General features: G+C 37.9%; 1 protein-coding gene across 1 annotated transcript in view; it reads left to right on the top strand.

The window, feature by feature from the left end:
* Nucleotides 1-24,487, top strand: part of PDIA5 (protein disulfide isomerase family A member 5) — a 255,318-nt gene that overhangs the window by 67,100 nt on the left and 163,731 nt on the right. Inside the window, exons 2-3 of the mRNA XM_087711801.1 lie at nucleotides 749-875; nucleotides 12,173-12,260. Coding sequence (XP_087567927.1) covers nucleotides 749-875; nucleotides 12,173-12,260 — 215 coding nt within the window. The remainder of the gene's footprint in view (nucleotides 1-748; nucleotides 876-12,172; nucleotides 12,261-24,487) is intronic.

Below are 24,487 nucleotides of genomic sequence, written 5' to 3'. Positions count from 1 at the left end.
CTGCTTTGCACCTAAGAAATAGGCAATGGTTGATCTTCCAGATGCTGATAAATCTGTTCCCAGTAGCCCTAGTCAAAATGAATAATGGCGGAGAAATTATGGATACCCTACATAGGGCTATGGGTTGCAAATATTTGGTGTACATTGAGAATAGCAGTGGGCATGACCTGTGAAAGTGGTGAAAAATAATTCTGATCAGCCCATTCCCTAGTGAATGGAACACTAGTAGTTCTTGGTTTATTTAAGAATCTCTCTCTTAAGCATACTGATAGATATCTAGCATCTTTAGTACCAGGAATTGAAATTGCAGCAGTGAGACATGAGAATAGAAATTCAAGAGTCTTTTGTAGCTCTAATGTGTTTCTGTAGTGTTTATCACTTCCTATTTTTCCATTCTTTTGCACTTGCAGTTCAGAGTTATTGTATGCATGAGAGGGCAAAAACAACTTAGTGCTTGGGTTCACATTAAGACATAATAACATTTATTTGTTTGGGCATAACATATTGTGCGAATACTGCAGCTGTGTTTGGCTGAACTGGATTTCTCGTTTATTGTGCACTCAGCCAACAGAAAGAATTGGGTTTTTGCTATGCTATACAATTTTCCTCAGGACTTCATTTAGAAAGGAATCCAAAGCAGATGCACGTGCCCTTTTCTGAGGCTAAGGTTAAAGAATTTGTGTCATAATAATAATAAGACTTCCTTTTGAAATTTACTTGTACTTTACTTTTTATCTTGCCACTGCAGGCTATCTTTCCAGCATGTGTGTTACCATCAAAGATATCGCCTCTGATAGAAAAAATTAGTGATCAGAAGGACTTCAAGAAGCTGTTGAGAACACGAAATAATGTGTTGGTGCTATATTCCAAATCTGGTAAGTGTTCTTCAGTTTAAAAACATTTTAAGGGTAATTAGTATTTAAACAAACATGCTAAGCCTAGATGAGAAGATAGGAAAAGCAGGAAAATGTTTCAAAATCGAGATTTTGCACAACACTTCTACAGGGTCTGCTTTAGAAACTAAAACTTGCGAATAACATTTAGAGTGAGTTTAAATCAATAATCAATTCTTCTCTGCTTACTTGATCTGTCTCATAATGTTGTCAAATTACTTCTTATTTTATTGTTATATCTATAGCAGTTCTCTTTAAAAAATATCTGCACAAAGTATGCAACCAATAACTATAGAGATAGTTTTTAAATGTATTTACAGCTATTTTATATTGAGGCACTTTTCCTATCATTTTGCTTGGTTTTTCCAGAAACAGATAGTTGCTTTTTATTTTTTTTATTTTTTTATTGCTGTATTTTAACCTGCATTTCCACTATGGTATATGGTTTATGGTATAATCCTTATGTGCATACAACAGATATCTGCTTGCTTTTCTCCTCAGTTTTTATTCATGTATTTATAATCAAATTTCTAGGTCATCCAACTCCAGTGACATGGCTGAGCGTAAAGAACCAATAAAATCAAAATCAACCCCAAAAGATACTGACATCTGCTCACCCCAACAGAAGTAGAAACCCACACACCCCCAAGCATTCTAACCTAAGGTCTAGGGGACAAAAATAATATTTAAAGGCTATTTTAAAAGCTGGTAAGTTGGGAGTCGTGCAAATGTTCAAGGGGATGCTGTTCAAGCAGCAGGTGGGGCAACAGACAAGACCTGTTTCCTGTATCTTGGTAGATGGAATTACTTAATCTTCAAATCCAATAGAGACCCAACTCTCAGTTCTAACAGGACAGTCAGAAACCATAAGAAACACAAAGTCCCTCAAAATAATTAGCCCCTCTGCCTATTTGGCAAACCGGTAACACTTGTTTTAATCCTACACGGTTGTTTGTTTATGCCTATTTATGCATTTTTATTGTCATGTGCTTTGCATTATCTGATGCCTCATCAATTCCTATTAACCTCTTGCCTGCTAGCCACCCACCTGCTGTCTCATTCTGTTATTATGAACTTGCTTAAGCCAGCATTGCTTCTGCTGCTGTTTGTTTTCTTCTTCCACCTCTATCCCCTTTTCTGCAGTGCAGTTTTTCTTCTACTTTTTTAAAATCATCCATAACAGATTGTGAACTGCTCTTGGCAAGATGGTTTGCATGAACCTGGCCCGTTTAGAACACGGGTTAATTACACTTATGTATAATTGTTATGATGTATACTTGGCAAGAAGATGCACTTCTGCCCGTTAGCTCAAAAATTAGACCAAATTTAATGACCTGGATGCCTTCTCCTTCACACTTTTTTTTAAGTCAAGGAATAAGAAACTAGCCAAATTATGTGTGCTTTTAACAAATGTGTTATGCACTTAGGCTTCCGACTCCAAATCACAATTTCTGAAGGAATTGCTTTTGAGCTGGGAGTGGGGGAGGGATGGAAGGGACAGCTATATCTGAGTAACTGATTTGAGGATATTTTCCTGTGACAAATTAGCTTCTCTGAATTTCATACTTGTCTGATATTACAATAAATCAGTTAGTGAGCAGCATTTGATTCAACAGCAGAATTTTGTGGAATCCCCGGTAACTGAAAGTAGTGTTTCTCCCTGTTTTTGTGAAAATAAGTTTGGCTTTCTTTCAAATTTGTCTTTATTAATTACAAATAGAAAACAGCAATTGCAGAACTTATACAAAATATAATTGCAGAACTTGAACTGTGACATACTAATATAATTATATTGTAACTGCCAAAACCATTGTATGTGCTAGATTTGATGGTCATGAATTGTGATATGGTTGGTCTGATATCTGACCTATCCAATCATAATCAAGATATCAGATTGCTGAATTTTGGAATAGGAAAACTTTCTTATTATTTCCTCACCTGAAAGTGGTGAAAGTAGCTATCAAACATGATTTACATTGATTGAGCTTGCAAGCTCAAATCAAAGTTGGATTTCTGTACATAAATATGTAGATAAATAGGCTAACAAATAGATATAAGTTTGGATTTGAACTAATTTTTTTAAAAAAGTTAAATTAAAAATATACATGTGTACCATGAATAGATTATTCCATGAATAGAACATTAACTTAGGGCCGTCTTGCTCAGATTAAATATGCATGTTCTGATGTATGTACCATATTTTTCGGAGTATAAGATGCACCTTCCCCCCACAAAAAAGAGCATGGAAATGTTGGTGTGTCTTATACACCGAATAGAGCCATTTTTGGCTTCCTGAAGCCCCACCCCTGCATCCCATTTTTGTGAAAAACGGGTGAAAAATGGGCCATTTTTCAGAAAAACTGGAGTGTTTTTGCCTACCCCCCCCCCCCCAGAAGCACTCTGCAGGCTTCAACAGGGCAGGGGGAAGGAAGAAATGCCCCCATTTCAGTGAAAAACAGGGGCATTTTTGCCTTCCCCCAGCCCTGCTGAAGCCTGCAGAGTGCTCCTGGGGGCCAGGGAGGACAAAAACTTTTTTTTCTTACTTACCTTTTCAAAATCTTGGTGCGTCTTATACACCAGTGCATCTTATGCACCGGTGCGTCTTATAGTCCAAAATACGGTATGTATGTATGTATGTATGTATGTATGTATGTATGTATGTATGTATGTACGAATGTACATACATATGTATGTTTCGTATTTCTAGGCCATTCATCTCCCTCCAAAGGGATTCTCGGGGGTGTACAGTATAATATCAGCATATAATACAACATATAAAAGTAAAGTTAAAATATTGAAGTTAATTTAGGATTAAAATTTTAAAAATTATGAAATTAATTTTTTTTTAAAAAACCAAAAAATTCCAAGAAGGCCATTTGATCCTGGTAAAATTGGTTAATAAAGACTGAGGGGGGGCACTTTCATGGCATCAAATAATCCCACAATGGCATAATCCTTTGTGCCTCCCAGGCAAGGCTTTAACCACATTTCAGAAGGCCAGGAGAGTGGGTGCCTGCCTCACCTTCTGGGGAAGGATATCCCATTTTGTGGGGGCAACAATAGATATGGATCTCTTCATAGACCCTGGGAATTTAGTTGGGATATAGACCATATTACATTTTCCTGGGTCACACCTTCCAAGGTGGGAGCCAGTGCGGAATAGGAAAGCTGTCTTCAGCAGCAATGGCTAAGAGAAAGTACAGGAGCAAAAAGCTTTATGAAGTTCAGTGGGCCGGGTGAGTTGGCTGATGGAGATGCCATGATTGATATGCAGTGTCAGCAGCTAAGGGAAGGAAGATGCCAGGAAGATTGGGAAAAGGGATAGATGGACTGGTTGAGTAATGCAATGCTTTAATCCAGATGTGGTGGCCAAGAGGAAGGAAGACTTTGTTAAGGTTGTTGGGTGGTTAGTGCGGAGGAGGAGAGAAGGAACAAGCTTGCATTATTTGCCACACAAGAGTCTCTTTGGAGTTTATTTTGGCCAAAGCATGCAACAATGAAATTGCTCAGGTATTCAGTTTGGCTGAACTGTAACCTGTTCAGAATGGCTGGGCTGACGTGGTACAACTACACTATAATCTGCTTGTTTTGTATGTAAAACAAATACATTTTCTCTTTCATTTGCATGTTTAAGCAAAACTTTGTCAAACAATGTACTAAATTACAGAAAAATTGTTTGTGCAAATAGAGAAGCTGATATAGTGAGATGGGAGGTGCCTAAATTTGATGAATAGAAACTATTGAAATATTTATTAGTGAAAGGCATAGCTTAGAAATGGCTTCTGGTCCGCCCAGGTTCCCACAAGGAACTATAAACTATAGTTAAATTAAACTATAAACATTGGTGCTATGAAATAATCAGCTATGAGATAAATGCAGCAGAGGGAAAAGGCAATAGAAAACCAGTGTCATCTACAATATCTAGAAAACACATTCTAGAAAAATCTACATAAGTCATCCTGGACACTATCTCTTTTTTATGGTCTTTCGATAGTACGCAAAAAGGCTGCAAATTGCAAGGAAGAGGGATAAGATTTTTTCTTTCCCTTTTATTCTGAACATATCTGAAGAAGCTCTATGCATCTTTGATGTATGCTGCTTTTTGGAGGTTGCTTTTTAAATATGTCGCATTAAAGAGTAGGTGATAACACAGTTGTAGGCATGCTTATGCTGACATTAAATTCACTATGTCTTATCAAGTTTATTTTCTAATAAATATATTGGTTGGAACAGAATAATGCACAACTTTCAGTTTTCCACCTAGTGTGGGTAGATAACTTTATTTTTTATCCGTTCATTTGTGAATAAAATTTTAAATTCCTGGATGCTATGAACTAGAAAGTCATAAAAATGACTTCAAAATTAACTAATGTATTCAGGTAGTTTAAAAGATAAAAGAGTCATAAGTGATACTTTAATTAAGAATGCTTATGAAGCCAATATATTATTCCCAATGAGCACAAAAATGGAAATTCTTTTACACAAAGTCTACTTCAGTCAGTTTGTGTAAGGGAAAATACCTTAGCTGAGATCATGGCTTTTTTTTCTTTATCTGGTGTAAAACCAAGCTATCTAATACTGAGATTTGAAGATACATTGTCTGAGGAAAATCTGCAGCAAATAGGTGGTGATTAACATTCTTCAGGCTCTTTGCCAACCCAGTGTGCCCTTCGAAAAGGTAGCTTCAGTTTTTTCTGCATGTAACCTGCCATATTTGTATGACAGAATTCTATGTAATAACACCTGAAGTTTCTTCCCGGTTCTTTGGAAATACACTGAAATTTCCCCCCTTCATAGGGCTGTGATTCTAGAGCTAAGCATGTCTGTTGTCATATGTGTATAAAGTGGGCTTGGGAGTGACTGTAGACAGAGTCAGGCAAAGTGTGTTGTATCCCCCTACATTTGAATTTTCATTTCAGATAAGGAATTTTTAGTATCTCTGAACTATATCATGTGTTTCTTCGCTTGCCTGTAGTTATTATTCAACAGCAAATGACTTTAGGAAACATTGTGGGAGAAGATAATTTAAACTGTGTAATTACACTTAACTTTTTGGAGGGCTATTTTTGTTCCATAGAAATGTTTTAACATTTGAAGTTTTTGCCGACTTAGTTTCTATTTCTCATCACCATGCTATGGAGCTCAGATTTCCACAGGACTGCTAAGTCTGGGGAGCTGTCCAACAGGTCAGGCATAAGGTTAGAATAGCATGAGAGCTGTCCAGCTCAAGAATTGTAGACTAAAGAGCTGAGGAGAGCCAGGTATAGCAGTAGGTAAATAGCTTCGTAGTTAGTGCTGCTGCTGTTCTGTTTTGTGTTATACAGGTCCCTCATCCACAATAGGTATTGGGTGACACATTTTCCTCACGAGGACAGTTCAGAGGAGAGAAACTCTATCTTGCTCCCCAAAATTATGGAGATTTCTAATCTTAGCTTTGGCTCAATCTACTCTATCTGAAATAGAGGCAGTACAAAGCAACTCAGCCTTATTTTCCAAAGATCACTTGTCAAGGCTGAAACCTGTATGTAACCAAATAAATGAAAGAAGAAATCAATGAGCCCAGAGTTATGTTTGCATATTCACAATTATGTGAAAAAGCACACATTTTAAGTATTTCTACAGCTTGTAGTCATAACTGGATTACTGTAAAAAGGATTATAGAAATGATTGATGATGATGATGTTGTTGTTGTTGTTGTCTGGGTGTTGTCCAAATCCACAGTTAAAACAGTTAAAGAGATAAAATAAATCAGACAGCCCAGAGTAAAAGCAGCCATAACAATAAAAACGCAACATGAAGCCCCACAAACTCATTAACCCCAGGCCTGGGAAAAGAACTAGGTCTTGAGGGTTTTCTGGAACCCCAGGAAAGGAAGACCTGGAGCACACCAATTTGGCCTGAATGTGCTAGGTAGGCAGAAACAATTGGAGTTAGGCAGTCCTTCAGATAACCAGGTTCTATGCTGTGAAGGGCTTAAACATAATGGCCATCACCTTGAATTGTACTCAGAAGCATACCATTGCAGCTTACATAGCAGCAGCTATACATGGGCATAATGAGAAAGGCCTGTTACTGGCCCCACTCCTGCATTTTGAATCAGTTGTAGGTTCCAGAGGTTCTTTAAGGGCAACTTAATGTATAGTCTATTACAATAGTTTTATCATGAGGTGACCAGAGTATGAGTGTCAGTCTCAAGAGCTTTCTAATTGAGAAAGAGGTGCAACTGCAATACAGCATGGACCTATGCAAAACCTGTAGAGCCACAATTGCCTCTGAGCAATAACTGTGAATCCAGGAGGAGCCCCAAGTTGTATACCAGTTATGAATGGGAAAGTGCAATCCCAGATAATCATGAAAGCTTCCTCCAAAGCTTTCTCAGCTTCCTCAGCAAGATCCTTCAGTCATCTGGGATGGTAACCCTGTCACCTTGTTAGGGCAGGTACCATGAGTGAGCTGGAAGGCAGCCAAAGAATAATCTGTCTATGGCAATAGAGGGATGTTTATGTCCTCCAATACCAAATCATATTCCAATTGCCCTGAGACAAAAACCAGAACTAATAAGCAATCTCCAGCATGTGTTGGGTCCTCAATTATTTGAGACAAGTCTATGTTGCCATGGACTCAATGGATTTTTGATATACCCCAGACTCAATGCCACAAGAGGGCAGGTTAAAGTGCCCAAGGACTCCACCATCAACCCCGCAACAGTTGAAGTAGGGATGTTGCTACACAGCAAGGAGGGCAATACACCAGAAGCAATCCTAATTATTCTTAAAGGCCCAATTTCAGCAAGAGGGTCTCACTTCTGTGGAGCAGGACTTCAAGAACTCACAGGTGACAATAGCTATCTTTCCCCTAAGATATCAGCTGATATAAAACCTGAAATCAGGTGGGCATGTTTCTGAGAGGAGAAGTCTCCTATCTAAGAGAGTAAAGCTATCACTGATTAACAATTGTTATGGATTATGGATATTGCCATCAGTATCAGAGACAATAAGTTCCAGTAGTAGTTACAATGGAGCATATCTAAGTGGTGATGTTCTCATAAATATCCCATTGAGCTATTGTAGGACAGAATGGTATGATATAGTGCAGCTATTTTTACATCTTTACAGACAAAACAACAAAATGAATAAGTACTTTTCACTTCCTGTGGGCGTGGCCTGTTGCCGAGGAGGGCTCCACCGAGCTCCTCAGAGATCTGGTCTGTATATCTAAATAAGATCATAGATAGCACCTCTTTTTGGCTAAGAAAGGGGCAGGGAGGATAGCTCCGTAGGTTAGGGTCTATTCGTAAGCCACAGCCTTTTTCTTTTTTTGGCTGTGGAAGAGATTAGATCCAGCCGAAGCGGAGCCTTTATCTCCGGCCAGTTCTTCTCAGCTGCCTTTTTTTTTTTTGGCAGCCCCAGACAGGCTAGCCCCCCCCAGGACAAAACAAAGTTTTTTTCAAACTAGAGTTGATACGGGAGGGTACCATCCCTGTGAGATTTATGCTTTTATTACTATCTTAAATACCAGCACCATTTGTCTTAAAGACTTCTTTGTTTAAATAGACTTTAAAATGGCGATTTCTCTCCGTGGATGATTACTGGATGTACTTAGCCGGGCTTATCTTCCTGCAGACCGCTCCTTAACAAAATAAACTTTTTTTCTTTGGAAATAGAGGGGAGCGAAGCACTGCTTACTTGTTTATCTATTATGGCACCCAGATCAAAGAAACGTCCTGCTACAAATGTGTCTAAAGAATTTAAACAATCTTTTTTGGAAACACAGCCTTTGTCTCCTACGCCCTCTACTGGAGAAGTTTTAACACAGGAATATCTCTTTAAAATATTTAATGCCCTTAAGCAAGAACTTAAGGAATTTGTATTGCAACTTTATGAGGATCTAAAATCTAAAGTTAATCAAATGAAGGCGAATACGTTTGCAGCCGTGTCTGCCCTGTCAGATTACTCTGCTGAAATAGAGAACAAATTGGAAAGTCTGGAAAAGGCTAATTTTGATTTGACTACCAATATTCAAATTTTACAAGAAAAAATTAGAAATAACGAGGAACAGCTTATGACGCTAAATTTTGATAGGAAGGCATTTTCAATAAGAGTCAGAGGATTTCGTGAAAAGGAGCAGGAGAATTTGAAACAGACATTTGCTGAAGCCTTCAGCCATGCGCTGGGAGGCCCGGGACTTAACTTTGATTGGCAGATTCGGAAAATCTATCGCCAGAACTCATTGATAGCGGAACAGCGACAGCTCCCGAGGGACATAATTATACATTTCTCTACAAAAGAATCTAGAAACGCGATTGTGCAAAAGTTTCATAATAACAGTCTCCGAGTTGATGACCAGGACGTGATTGTCTTCAAAGATATACCTTTCCAAATGTTGAGAGCAAGAAGGGACTACGCCTTTTTAACTAAAGAGCTTAGGAGTCAACAGATTCGATACAGATGGGAGGCCCCTGCCGGCATCACGGTTACATTTGAGAATCAAAGATTTCGTCTTAACTCTGTTTCGGAGGCTCAAGATTTCTATTGTAGGATTCTGAAGGCGGGACTTCCTGACGCGCTTGGAAGAGAGGAGAGACAAGCGGAAGGAGAAAGCAAACGGCTGGCTATGCGGCTGCAAGATGGAGGGGGTAGCCCCTCCTCCCTCGGAGAAGCAGAAGAACGCAGATCGAGAATTTAGATACTTCAAAAGACTTCCTAAAGTTGAGGACTGAATGGGGGTTTGAGACCTCTCTCCGGTAGAAAAAGTGGACTAATTTTTATCAGAAGGGAAAGCTGGGTGAAACTACTTTGAGCTAGATTCTAAAGTAACGTTAGCATAAATCTGATAGTGGTTAAAAGAATGCGGAATGACTTATGTTGTTTAAACTTTGTTAGATGGGACTATTTTAAAATAGAAGGTTAACTGACTCTTGCTGAAAGCATTATTTGAATATGATCCATGCTACTTAACTTTTATTTGAAGGGAAAGTTGGTTGTAATAGTTCTGAGTTATTTTTCAAATAAACGCTAGTATAAATTTGATAGTGGTAAATATTAGACAAGCAAGAGATGAGGGTAAAATGCATGTGGAATGAACTACGTTATTTGTGGTAAATATCAGACAAGCAAGGGATGAGGGCAAAATTTACGTTGTTTAACGCTTATTAGAACAGGAAACCGCTTGGGATTATCTTAAGATAACTGTAAAAAGAATGTGGAATGATTTATGTTGTTTAAACTTTGTTAGAAGCGACTACCTTAAAATAGAAGGTTAACTGAATCTTGCTGAAAGTATTATTGGAATATGTGGAATGATTCATGCTACAAATCGCTCTGAGTTATATTTTAAACAAATGGTAGTACTACGTTATTTGTGATAAATATTAGACAAGCAAGGGATGAGGGCAAAATTTACGTTGTTTAAAGCTTATTAGAACAGGAAGCCGCTTGGGATTATCTTAAGATAACTGTAAAAAGAATGTGGAATGATTTATGTTGTTTAAACTTTGTTAGAAGCGACTACCTTAAAATAGAAGGTTAACTGAATTTTGCTGAAAGTATTATTGGAATATGTGGAAGGATTCATGCTACAAATCGCTCTGAGTTATATTTTAAACAAATGGTAGTATAAATTTGATAGTGGTAAATATCAGACAAGTGGGGGATGAGGGTAAAATACATGTGGAATGAACTAAGTTATTTAAATTCTATTAGAAGGGGAAGTCGGTTGGAATTACAGAAATTGATTCCTGTGTAAAGTAATATCTGATCTACGCTGCTTAACTTTACTAAGAAGGGGAAATCGGGTTAGATTATTTTGAATTACTGTTTGAAAAAGGGGTAAAGAAAGATCATTTACGTTGTTTAAATTTTACTAGATGGGAAAGTTTGATTACTTGTCTGTAAAGTTATATTTGAATATATGGCATAAACTACGCTGCTTAAATCTTACTGGAAGGGATCATGAGGTTTAGGAAGGGAACGGGAGAGTCTACAGAAGGTCGGGGTAAATAGCAAAGAAGTAAGAGATGAGAATAAAATATAGATAGAATGATTTATACTATTTAAGCATAGATAAAGATGGGGGGCTGAGATCAACACAAAGAGTGGTTTCTTTTTTTCTTTTTTCTCTTTTCTCTTTTCTTTTTTTTCCTTTTTTTTCTTTCTCTGCTTTTCTTTTTTTTTTTTTTTTTTTGATATATTACTTTTATTTTTTAATCCATATGTATACAAGATATCTTAGACAGAAGGTAATGCCAGGTGTGGACCCTGGGAAGTCGGGAGGATTAGGGATGGGGATTGTGGGGGGTGGGGCGGGGGGATGTTAATATAGTTTTAATAAGAACAAGAATGTATTTATATACGGTGGTTCCTTTTTTATTATTATTATTATTATTATTATTATTTTCCTTGGTTTACTTTACTTTTATCAGATCAAACAACACTCGAATAAAGGCATACACCAAGGAGGGAGGTAGAGGGAAGGAAGAGGGAGGAGTAAGGAAGGAGTAAGGGGAATGTAAGGAGTAAGGGGAATGTAAGGAGGGTGTCTGGGGAGTAAGGGGAGAAGGAAGGCTTGAGGGGAAAGGGAAGTAGGAGGGGAGTGTTAGAGGGAGAAAGGAAAGTTGGAGGGGGTAGATGGGGTGTATGGAGGACGCAAGGGTTAGGTGGGGTTGTGAATGATGAGTTGTGTTTCCTTTTTACTTGTTCGTTTTATTCCCTTTTTCTTTTTTTTTCTTTTCTTATAGTAAATACCCTGTATATAAATGATTGCAAATGGAATGTGAAAATTGAATAAAATATATATATAAACAAAATGAATAAGTAGTGAGAAAAAGTATGGACAATAAATAAACCTTTATGGTTCTTCAGTATAAAAAAGATATATTCAATGTGGATATGTCAAAATATACAGGAAAGATAGAAAGAACCATGCAATTAATCTTGTGCACTACAAAATGCTTGGGGTTTGTAGTTTATCCACAGAAACTTTCTGTTGAGTGGCAAGGTACTTTTGAGATGACTTCAGGAATAATTTGTGAAATGAAACAGTCTTTTCTATTCAAAAAGGTAGGAAAAATGTCTCGCTGAGCATGTTCAAATGCTGTTTCAGATCCCAGATGCAGCAAAAGGTTATGGGTGAAGTTCATACTATATTTGGAAATATTTATTAGTTTCTAGTGCTCCTTGAAAATTCAGTTAAAAGGCAAAATATTTTATGGAAGAATTCTGCCAAGTTGTGTTTAGATGCTTATGATTTTTAAAATAAATATATTCCTTTCTTTCTCCCAGCGGTAGCTGCTGACAGTTCGCTCAGGTTATTATCTGATGTAGCCCAAGCTGTGAAAGGCCGTGGTACTATAACATGGATAGATTGCGGGTACGTAATATAATGCCTTTCATTTTCCCATCTACTGAAAACAGTTATGTCTAAACTAAAGTTTTGATATTGTTATGTGAATTCCCTAGACTTACCCACTAATCTTTGACAATTGTATTCAGCATCATCTGCAGGGATGTCAAAAAAATCTGTATTGTGGTTGTCAAAAACAATGACGGTGACATCACAGTACAAAATAGTCTTCTATTAGAATGCCATTTCTGCCGTCTTGCCGTAATAACCTCTAAAGCCACACCATCCACTTCCATGCCACAGATTACATTTACATGTGGATTGTTAACATGGGAGAATTTAAGAGCCACTTTGAATCAGATCAAGTGGCTAATCAGATATGTATGAGAAGAAATTCAGTGTAGCTTTAAATTGCAATAAAGATTATTATCATCCATGTTCTATGTCTGAGACATACTTTAAGTAATCTGAATGTGAAGTGTGAGATTGGGGTTTAGTGCTAAATGTTTGTCTGGGGAACTTCACTACTTTTTGTTATTAAATACCTACATGTAAGTGCTGACTGAGAAGTTTTGGAGTTGGGCCATCATCAATAGGTAAAAACGTATTTCTACTTAAAACCTTGTAAGACTGTGGTGATGGAAGACCAGTGCTTGGCAACTCCAGTGGAGTGCTTACATCAGCTCAATTAAAGTTCAGTCCAGTTAAAGGAGAGGTCAGTACTTTATATCCCATGACAAGATGTCCACAGAGAGTTGAACTTGCCCTGAAGAATCAGGTACATAGCTTGGATGTTCTTAAAGCAGGAGTGCAGTTTTGGAGGTCAAAGCTCACATTTTAGTCTTTGAATGGTATGCTGGGGGTTACAGCAAACATGTAATTTTCATTCAAATTCAATTTGATTTAATTTACAATTCTTTGTCATGTATTGTAACTTGGGAGCAATGGTTGGTTGCGTGCAAATCATAAGAGGATCCAGGAGATTAAAAAAGAGCCCCAGTTCCTGCAACCCTACAATTCAAAAGCATGCAAATGCAAGTAGGTACATAGGTACCATTTTGGTGGGAAGTGCTGGCCACATGACTGCGGAAATATCTTTGGACAGCACTGGCTCAATCACTTTGAAACAGAGATCAGCACTGCCCCCTATAGTTGGCAAACACTAGCAGAGTAATATTCTCAGGGACTCCTCTTTTTTTTAACTTGGGGATTAAGATTTTGTCTGTCTATGTGTCTTTCAATCCCTTAAATTCATCCTTGGAAACTCTTCATGAATCAATTGTTTCCCTAATTTCTGAATCTAGTAGTGTAGCAAGTAAGATTTTTGGGGCGGGAGGGGGTTTCCAATCGCTGAAAAGCTCTCTCTCCCTGGAGTATTTCCCCATGTTTCTAATTATTCAGTGCCACCTAATAATATTCTGGTCTGCCAGACAATGTTGTGCATTTTAAATACTTTAAATACTTATTTAATTACTTATTTAATTTAATAGTTGTTTTAGTTCTGCTAAGGTCTTTTAACTTTTATGTCTGGTGATGCTTTTAATCTTGATATTTGTATTCTTTTGAGTTGATACGTTAGGTCTTTTAAATGTTTTATTAGTTAAAATTGTGCTATGTACTATAAAAAATAATTTATTTTAAGAGACATTAAATAAATTAAATAAAAATTAACCTTTGTCCAAATGACATTAAATGGGAAGTATTTGGCAGGTTCTCTGTGATCCGTGCTCATTGCAGCATTTGATGTTTTGTGCTGCTAATCAAATGTCATTGCATGCCCTTCAGCAAAATCACTGTATTATATTTCTACTTGAAATACTCTAACTTGAGAATAAAACCTTCAGAGGAGATGTAGCTGGATCTCAGAAACTACTACTATTCTTCCAGAAGAAATTAAATGGATTGAGTTTGTTTCTGCTATTGATGCTTTGCAGAATACGTCCTAGTAAATAAAAACAACATCCAAATTAAACAAGGGTCTCTCTCTCTCTCCCTGTCTCTCCCTGTCTCTCTGTGTCTGTCTGTCTGTCTGTCTGTCTGTCTCTCTCTCTCTCTATTGTTTGTGTGTGTGTGTGTGTGTGTGTGTGTGTGTAAAATATAAACAAAATTGACCTAGAATTGATGGTTTCCTATTGGAAACAATTTCTCAGAATACTGTTGAATGGAAAGCTCTGTGCTCAAATTTGTTCATTATGTTTCTGTGTGAGTATGCACGTATGTGTGTGTGCGTGCATAATTTCCCACAAGTTGGATTTCTTCATTCTGTCCAACTTGTTGCAGACTATAGAAACTTCTGGATGCCCCCCCCCACACACACACACGCACTGTTCTTACACAATTGCTTCATAGAGATTTCTTCCCTTGGAAACTCGCCCTGTAACTCCACGGTAGATTACACAGGAGTTTGGGGGAAGGTATTTTTGTGAAAGCTTGACTTGTTTGACAAATATTGACAAGGAGCATTTTGTTTGGCAGCTATGTTCTCTGCAGCTCATAATTCTTCTTCTTCTTCTTTTTTTTGGTCTTTTCATATTATGGTATTGAAAAGGATTTCTGAAAGGAAGAAAAAGCCTCTTCTGGAATGTGGGTGTTGGCAAGGCTGTCAGCCGTGCTGTGCTGGGGCTTCTGCTTCCTGCTCTTCCTGCAGCGATAACAGCTTTGCCTTTTAAGGAATTGGCCATATTTTGTTTCTTACAGTTAATATTCTGTCTTGAGAGGAAAGCAATATTGTGCCTGTTACTTATCAGATTTCATTATTCCATTCCCTCACACTTGATCCTAGCCTTCTTCAATAGTCTATTCTTATATTCCTACCACTTAGTTATCGTTACTAAACAACAGTAAGCAACCATTAAATTTGCTTACATGCGGTTTTTTTCCCGGGTTTTGTTTTTACAAATTTCTCTTTCTGCCCTTTCCCAAAGTAGGACAATTCCTCTGCCATTTCTTTCTTAAATTATTTAAGCGTGGTCAGTGCAGGACTGATCAACTAGGTGGCAACACTTAACAGACTTGACAAATCTAAAAAACAACAACAATGTGAAGTTAGGCCTGACTGGGAGAAAACTAAGAAAGCAGGTTATACGCTCTATTGGGAAGTTAAAAAGAAAATCTCAAACGATGGCAGTGATAAAACTTTTCAATATTTCCCAAACATTACAGTGGGGTGGCCCTGAAGTGACTAGGAACCTACTTCAGTTCTGCAGTCTTTAATGCATGACCTGCTACTTGAATTTTATCCATGTCGGCCACTTTTCCTTCACTGTTTCCTTCAGAATATTTACAATTCAAGCAATAAAAGAACTAGAAAAACAGATTTGATGAACTGTACTCCAGTTATACAGTATGCCACTTTGGTGGAAAGGAAACAGTGTTCCACGCACTGGAACTGGTTCCCTGGTCACCGCTGATGCCGCCACCATCTTTTTTTTAGTTCTGTGCATGCGCAAAACAATTTTAATTCAACTAAGCATGCGCGCACAGCGTGCATCCAGCGCATGCACATGAGCAAACCAGCAGTAAAGCCGGCCGGAACCCACCCCTGGTTGGCTTTCTCAGTTAAGAAATGGAGGTGATTACGGCGTCCTGTTTGAGTCAGACATAACTAGAAAAGGGAAACCTTTACCTTTACCTTTACTCCAGTTACCGTATTTTTCAGAGTATAAGATGCACCTTTTTCCCTCAAAAAAGAGGGTGAAAATCTGGGTGCATCTTATACACAGAATACAGAATTTTTGGCTCCTGAAACCCCACCCCCTTGGCAAAAATGGCCATGCATAGCCTTCCAGAGTGCTCCTGGGAACTGGAAAGGGCAAAAATGAATGGAAAATGGGCTGTTTTTTGCTCATTTTTGCACCCCCAGCCCCCAGGAGCACTCTGGAAGCCTCCTAAAGACTATGCATGCCCTTTCTTTTGACAAAAAATGTGCCAATTTTCATGAAAAAATTTTTGGGAGGTCTGCAAACCTTTTTTTTTAATTTGCCTCTTCAAAATCTTGGTGTGTCTTTTACTCCAGTGCATCTTATATTCTGAAAAATACGGTATATATTTGCTGCAACACACACACGTTCAAGAAGTAATAGAAGCAATAGTTATAAGCAGAAATGTTTCCTTTCAATTTTCAACAAAAATATTTTATGGCAAATGCTACGTTATTTCTGTTAAAGCCTTTCTCCTGAGTAAACAGTTGGAAAGTTAAAGTCTTGTCATGTTATGCTTGACTTGGAGTACAGGCAACATGAAAGCACTCTAACAGTGACTGCTGCACCAATAATCAGTGTCTTCTGTCACAAAGAGAATGAGGTTATCTCCACTTGGACATTACACAATAAGTGCTTTCCGAAATGTCTTTTGCTTGACTTTGTGTGAATAGATTTGTCCAGATTGCATGAGATTTGGGAGATAAGAAACTGAGATTGTGGCTCATTTTATTTATTTACTTTTTGCATCTATGACATCATAGGATAACCCTCAAAAAGATACCATTTTTTTCTGGAGTAGGGAATGGCTCTATTTGTAAAAGAGTTCAGATGGTCCTCACTTAATGACCACTCTTCAAAGTTATAATGGCACTCGAATGGTATTTATTAATTAATACATATGATGATTGCAGCAACCTCACAGTCACATGATTACAGTCCGGGAAACCAGCCCACAAATACAATGTCACAAGTTCCCATGGTCATGTGATTACCATTTGTGACCTTCACATTTTGATCCCAATGAGCAAAGTTAGTGGGGAAGCCATCAGGAGATAACCAATGGCAACCACATGACATCATGCTTAATAATAGCATTTAATTTGTACACAGGTAGTCCTCAACTTACAATTGAGCCCAAAATTTATGTTGTTCAGTGAGAAATTTGTTAAGTGAGTTTTTCCCTATTTTATGATTTTTCTTCCCAATTTGTTTAGTGAATCATTGCAGTTATTAAATTAATAACACGGTTGTTAAGTGAATCTGGTTTCCCCATTGACTTTGCTTGTCAGATGATCGCAAAAGGGATCTCATGGCCCTGGGATACTGCAGCCGTCATAAATATGAACCAATTACTAAGCTTCCAAATCTTGGTCACATGACTATGGGGAGGTTGCAATGGTCATAAATGTGAAAAATGGTCATAAGTCAGTTTTTTCAGTGCTGTTGTAACTTTGGTCCCTCAACACTGGGGTAGGATGAGATGAGGATATTGAATCAGAAAAGTATGGTTGTGGCATCAGGTTTTTCTTTTTTTTATTTAATATTGATGGTTTTATATTGTTTTATTAGTTGTAAGCTATTCAGAACTGATTTTAGGATGGGCAGCTATACAGATGTTTTAAATAAAATAAGCCACACTCAACCAGCTAATACAATTGCACAACAGACAAAAGGAACTGTTCTACAAAGTCCATTAGAGATAGGTAGCTTATTAACTCAAATAAATAAATATATCTGAATTGGATCTAACCTGAATCGTAGCATATGCTCCTAAAAGATGAAACGTGGTCAGATTAAAGGGGCATAGACCACTTCATAGAAGATAAAAGTTATCACTGCCTTCTAATTGCTAACCCTAATCTGTACTGATGGATATATTTTCTGTCTTATTATCATCGCTCAACCCGAGTGCCAATGGGAAAAGCAATGGTAAACATTTTGGATAAAATAAATGGCAGTTTGCGATATTTCATTTTACTTGGGGAATGGGGTTCGAGACATTTCTTTGGGGTCCAGTGAATGTCCCAGCACTCAGCTGCTCAATTGCAAATTACTCTTGGTAACAGTATGCCTTTGATTGCCACCTGTCAAAAGAAAAGGCTTCTAGGCTTTAAAAAGAAAATTACAAAGCTTGTATTCTTTTTTTTAAATTCTAATAAACTAAAAGTTGATTGGCAACTTTGAGAAATGGGAAGTTGGGCCAAATGCCTCCTTTATTCTGTTACTGTTTTTTTTTTTTTACAGTTTTTTGAAAGAGGACTATGGTGCCAATAGGCTAGAACAGGGGTCTTGAAACATTGCAACATTATGACCTGTAGACTTCAACTCCCAGAATTCCCCAGCCAGCATGGCCAGCTGAGAAATTCTAGGAGTTAAATCCACAAATCTTAAAGTTGCCAATTTGAAGATCCTTGGGCTAAAGATATGGCCTATTTGGGAAACTATCTTTCTATCCCTAAGGAAAGTGAAGACATTTACAATAAATAAATAAAAATAAAATCCAAACTAACCATTCATGAGCTTGTTTGTACTGCCTAGAGAAATGTTTTGAATGTTAGGGATGGCAGACTGTCCAGGTTACAAAACCCCCATGCGTGCAAGACTTTTAATGTCAAGTGCCCAAGGGCACTTAGTGTTGGTTGAGCAATATGCTCTCATGCGTAAAAGTGAAGTCAGTGGCAGAGCAGCAAAGTGGGGCTTTTTTCAACACTGGTGCCCTTCCCTTCTTTCCTTCCACTAGGGAGAGATTAAAAGGGGCTGTAGCTTCCTCTACGTTTTTCCATCTTTTTGATTTCAAGCAGGCTTTTATGCTTAAAAATGAACTTATCTCCCTTTTTCTGATTCTGTTTTGTTTCATAGCAAGTGGTTGTCGGCAGTTCTAGAAAAAGCAATAAAATATAAGCCTCATAAAGTGTAACCAGTGTTACTGGATGGTGATCTGCCTTTTCATCCCTTCCCAAATTTGAGATTTGGGGATTTTAGTTGGTGATACTGAAATAGCATGGCATTATTAAGTTCATTTGAGGTAAAAAAAAATCCCCCCACCCGAGAAATGTCACAGAAACACATGTTTAAAAGTGGCCAGTTTCCTCCTTTCCCTTCTCCACAATGCCAGAGGGAGAATTTTGCATAATTAAGACAAAGTAGGTTCCATTTAAAAAGAAAGACCCACAACTGATGTGGCAGATATGCTTTCATTTTATTGCGGTTTCATCATACTTTAATTAGAGGACTCTTGTCCAGGGATCTGATGTAGAATGATTAGCAGAACAGATGTTGGCATTTTAATAACTTCTGATGAGATTCAAGATAGCTACTGTTTGTAGCTTGTCAATTATGAGAAAGATGGGTATATTTTGCTTAAAATTGACAAGATCTTATGCATCAAATTAATATTATGAGCCGAAGGCTAAATATTAGGGCTGGCAATATAATTACTGTAGTAATTGCAATTCCATAAATTTTTATACACTTTACGCTCTCTACGTATATGTATGTAATAAAGAACCAAAATGACCCAGATGTTGTGTTGTAATTAATGAAAGCTTTTCTTTTATACTCCCAGTTAGCAAATAGCAAAAATCCATAAAATCAAGCAAGAAAATCTGTTAACTCCATTCAGATCAATCTGTTCTTGTGTTCATTTGGACTTCTTTCCAATTTATGTAAAGTTTTTTATTTCTTATGTTTTGGCATTATTATAATGCTTTTGTTTTTGGAAACTTATTTTAGTGAGACCTCCATAATGAAGGTTGCATACAAAAATATTCTACAAACATCTGAAATGGTTTCTGAACCATGCTATTACAACGCATGTTTGCTTTCCAGCCATTGAAGATGTTAAAGACCATTTTATACAAATGAATCATGTTTTTATGATTAATCTGAAGCTTGAGTTATTTATTCATTGTACAAGCAGTCCTCGGGTTAAAACCGTAATTGAGCCTGGAGTTCTGTTGCAAGTCATAGCAGCCATTAAGCAGGTCACCACATGACCACACCCATTTTTATGATGATCTTTTGCAGTGAACGTTAAATGAACACCATGGTCTTTAAGTGAACCTTTTTCACGAGACGTAAATGCCAAAAACAGGCAAACAACACCAAAAATCGCAGTGACATAATTGTGGGACACTGCTGATAGCCATAAATGAGAGTCAGTTGCCATGCGTCCCAAATGCAATCATGCAAGTGCAGGAGTGGGCATGGCTATTGGAACTTTGAAAATGGATCATGATGTAGGAGATAACCAGGCTGAACCTGAGGAAGGAGTCAAGTGCATTATCAGTCTCAAGTACCTTCATGCCCACAAAGATCTAAGTCCAACCTATTGATACTATTTACTACCAATTTGCCTAGAGTGTTAATAGCCCCCGTCTCGAATGGTATGACTGTTGTGTGTTTTAAATTATGTATTGTTTTGTGTCGTTTTAATTTTTTGTTTGTATCCCCCTTCCCTGGTTTGAGTTGTGAGCCGCCCTGAGTCCCCTTCGGGGGAAAAGGGCAGCATATAAATAAAATAAACATTCAAACATTCAACATTCAGTTCAGATTCTTGTTTAGAGGTAGCACAGAATAAACTTGCAGCCATTTGAACAACTCTGGTTCCTGACCTCTGCAGCGTGACAGATAAGTAGCTTTGGGGAGGTCCATCGTAACTTTGAATGGTTGCTAATCTAGTACTACTTGTTATAAGTTGAATTAATAAAATATTGTCTTAATTTTTTATAAAAAGTGCTTATAGGAAAAGAGCCATATTACTCTATGATGGTAAACTATCAGAAAGAATGGTAACAGCTTTTCTGACTAACAAAGTTTATTAAAAGGCAAGTGTCTTTTAAAAGAACTACCAAGTTACTCTATAGAAACACATCTGGCTTCTGACGTCTGTTTTTCTTTGCATTTTGTGCAGAACATTTACCTGTCCTTCTGGAAGTTTCTAGGGACAAGTTTGCTGACAGAAATAGTACTTTTTTTTTTGCTCCACCAGCACAGTTAGATAGCAAAAAACATTACATCGCTTAACCAAACCAGGTAAAACACACAGCATAATAAAATGTAACTACCTAGACCCCTTCCAGTCAGGCTTCAGACCCGGTTACAGCACTGAAACCGCCTTGGTCGCATTGATGGATGATCTTTGGAGAGCCAGAGATGAAGGACATCCCTCCATCCTGGTCCTCCTTGACCTCTCAGCGGCTTTCGATACCATCGACCATGGTATCCTTCTGCGAAGACTGCGGGAGGTGGGAGTGGGAGGCACCGTGTTACGGTGGTTCTCCTCCTACCTCTCGGACAGGTCGCAGTCGGTGTTAGTGGGAGGGCAGAGATCGTCCCCAAGGCCCCTGAAATATGGGGTGCCGCAGGGTTCGGTCTTATCCCCCCTACTATTTAACATTTACATGAAACCGCTGGGAGAGATCATCCGTAGGCACGGGATTAGATACCATCAATACGCGGACGATACTCAATTGTATCTGTCCGCCCCGTGCCAAATCAATGAAGCGGTTGACGTGATGGACCGGGGACTTGAAGCCGTCATGGACTGGATGAGGATTAACAAGCTTGTACTCAACCCAGAAAAGACCGAGTGGCTGTTGTGTTTCCCTCCCAAAAATTTGGCCATTAATCCAACACTCAGGCTGGGGGGTCAAATTTTACACCCCTCAGAGAGGGTTCGCAACTTGGGAGTCCTCCTGGATCCACAGCTGTCATTCGACCATCATATAGCGGCTGTGACCAGGGGGGCATTCGCCCAGGTACGCCTGGTGCGCCAGTTGCGACCCTACCTGAACCGGGAGGCCCTCACAACAGTCACTCGGGCCCTCGTGATTTCTAGGCTGGAATACTGCAACGTGCTCTACATGGGGCTGCCCTTGAAGTGCATCCGGCGACTTCAGCTAGTGCAGAACGCAGCCGCGCGAGTGATCGCGGGTGCACCCCGATTCACCCGCATTACACCTATCCTCCGCGAGCTGCGCTGGCTACCTGTCGATCTCCGGATGCGCTTCAAGGTGCTACTGATCACCCATAAAGCCCTACATGGCAGTGGATCTGGATACTTGAGAGACCGCCTTCTGCCAATTACCTCCCTACGACCCATAAGATCTCATAGGTTAGGCCTCCTCCGTACTCCATCGGCCAGCCAGTGTCGGCTGGCAACTACAAGGAGGAGGGCCTTCTCAGCAGCGGCCCCGACCCTTTGGAACGAGCTCCCCGTAGAGATTCGTACCCTCTCCACCGTCCAGGCCTTCCGCATAGCCTTGAAGAACTGGCTCGCCCGTCAGGCCTGGGGATAAGGACCATTACCCCGCCCGAATGTTGTATGCATGTTGCTTATTATTTTATTATGTGTTGTCGTCTTAGTGCTGTATTTCCCCTTCCCTGGTTTCTGTGAGCCGCCCTGAGTCCCCTCAGGGAAAAGGGCGGCCTACAAATAAAATCAATTCTAATTCTAATTCTAATTCTAACTGATTTGATTTCCCCAACCAGGGCAGAGATGGTAAAGCATTTGAACCTAGTGACAGAGAAGACCATATGATGATATTTCCATTATTATTATTATTTATAGCAGTCTAACTCCAGCCCTTGGATTTCCTGCATGTCTAACATATAAATACTAATGAGGCCCAGCCATTCTGAGCTTCAAAGCCCTAAAATTTCAGCCATATGCTGCTGTCTGTAAATTATAATTAACCCACTTTCAGATTCATACAAAATTGAACTGGTAAGTTGTAACTTGTGCTAGTTATGGATAGGACTGATTTTAAAAAGTGAAAAAGTATTTGTTCCTCTTTGTACTACTTACTTGAAACTGTGGAAGACATGGTTTAGGACCAATGAAGAAATCAGTTGGTTTTTTTTTTTAAAATTAAGATTCTATTTGCAGAATTTTTTTTTCCAAAATGCATTGCTTAGTTAAGGAAATGTTCACTTAGTAATGAAAAAAAAAGTTAATTCATTGAGGAAGAACTTAAACTCAATCTGATAATATAGAATGGAGCAAAATCTTTTCATAATCTTTTAATAATGAATGCATTGAGACATATTTGTGAACAATGGACTCGGGAGTTAGTTGTAAAGATTCCTTCTATAATTGATAGACTATGGAAGAGAAACAAGTTTTTCTGGACAAGACTGAAGTTGATTCAAATATGCACTTAAAAATGACAGACTGGGAGAATGATATGGAAAAAGATAAAACATTGGATATTCAAATTAAATTGATTGATGTTTTGATAACTAAAAAGGACATATAAATAATAGACCAGAGGAGTCTCATGGATAACATTTCTATATTAGATGTTATCGGAAATTTTGTAAGAGGAGATAAAGAGAAAATGAAAAGAAACCAACCAATTGTTGGGACACTATTTGAAGGGATTAAAGACCATTTGTTTGGAGTAAGGGCAAGGAATATAAGGTTGATTTATTTGACCAAGGTTAAAATAGCTGCTATTTCTGGAAATTTTTAAAGGATTTTTCTGACAAGAATTAGATAATGATGTATTAAGGTTTTGTTTGTACCTAAGAATTATAATGGAAATAGTTTATTTGCTGTATTTTAAATTTATTTGATTAAGGTTAAAATAGTCGTATAACCTTTATTTGACTTTTACTGACTAGATTTGAATGATGAGGTTTGAAGGATATGTAATGATAAATATGATATATAAATGTAAAAGGAAGGAATTCATGGTTTTATTAAATCACATTTACAATAGATAGGTTGTTATTTCTGGTAACCCCTAATGGACTTTTGCTAATTAGGATGGATAATGAGGTTTTAAAGATGTGTTTATAGCGAATGGGGTAAGATACTGCAGGAAGAGATTATTGGTTGTATTTTAAGAGATAGTGATAAGCTGTTAAAGTTGTTTGCTGGAACAAAGTTACTTCTTTCTTTTCTTTTTGCACTTTTTCTTTTTTCTTTTCTGCTTTTTATTACATTTATACAATGAATCTTTATTAAAATTATTGTTAAAATATATTTGGATTCTATTATCTCTGCTGTTATACACATGGGGCTTTTTTCTATTATGTTTAGGCTTCCAGCAAACTTTGCTAATAGTTAGAAATTATGGAAGTCACAATCTAAAATATTCAGAAAGCATAGATTTTGTAAATGTACAATTACGAGTTGCAATATTTAATTAGTTACTGAGATATTATACAGAAGAAATAATAAGAGATGGAATTAGCTTCTTGCTTTGTTTCATAAATTGTTCTAGGTATACAGAATATCTTACAATATTTTGTGTGTTAATATTTAGAGTTTTATTAAAGATTCAGTTTTTCTCCTTGCAATTTGTTTTTACATGGGGGTAAAGTTGTATCTCTTTTTTTAAAAATATCCTGATTGTCGATCCCTTTACCTTAAACACTGAAAGTGATGGTATAATTTCTCCATCATAAGTATGTTTTTTCCCAATCTTAATATGCTAGAATCTGTAGTAGGAAAGTTGATATTTCCCTACATTATTATAGGAGAAGAAGAGGCAGAGCCTGGAAGTGGAATTAAGAGAGTATTCAGTCTGGAGTCATTCCATTCCC

This window comes from Thamnophis sirtalis, unplaced genomic scaffold, assembly GCF_051295495.1.
Source record: "Thamnophis sirtalis isolate CommonGarterSnake01/CBP01778 unplaced genomic scaffold, rThaSir2_p1.2 scaffold_1, whole genome shotgun sequence".
In the NCBI taxonomy this organism is placed as follows: Eukaryota; Metazoa; Chordata; class Lepidosauria; order Squamata; family Natricidae; genus Thamnophis; species Thamnophis sirtalis.
This window is presented reverse-complemented; position numbering and strand designations above follow the sequence as displayed.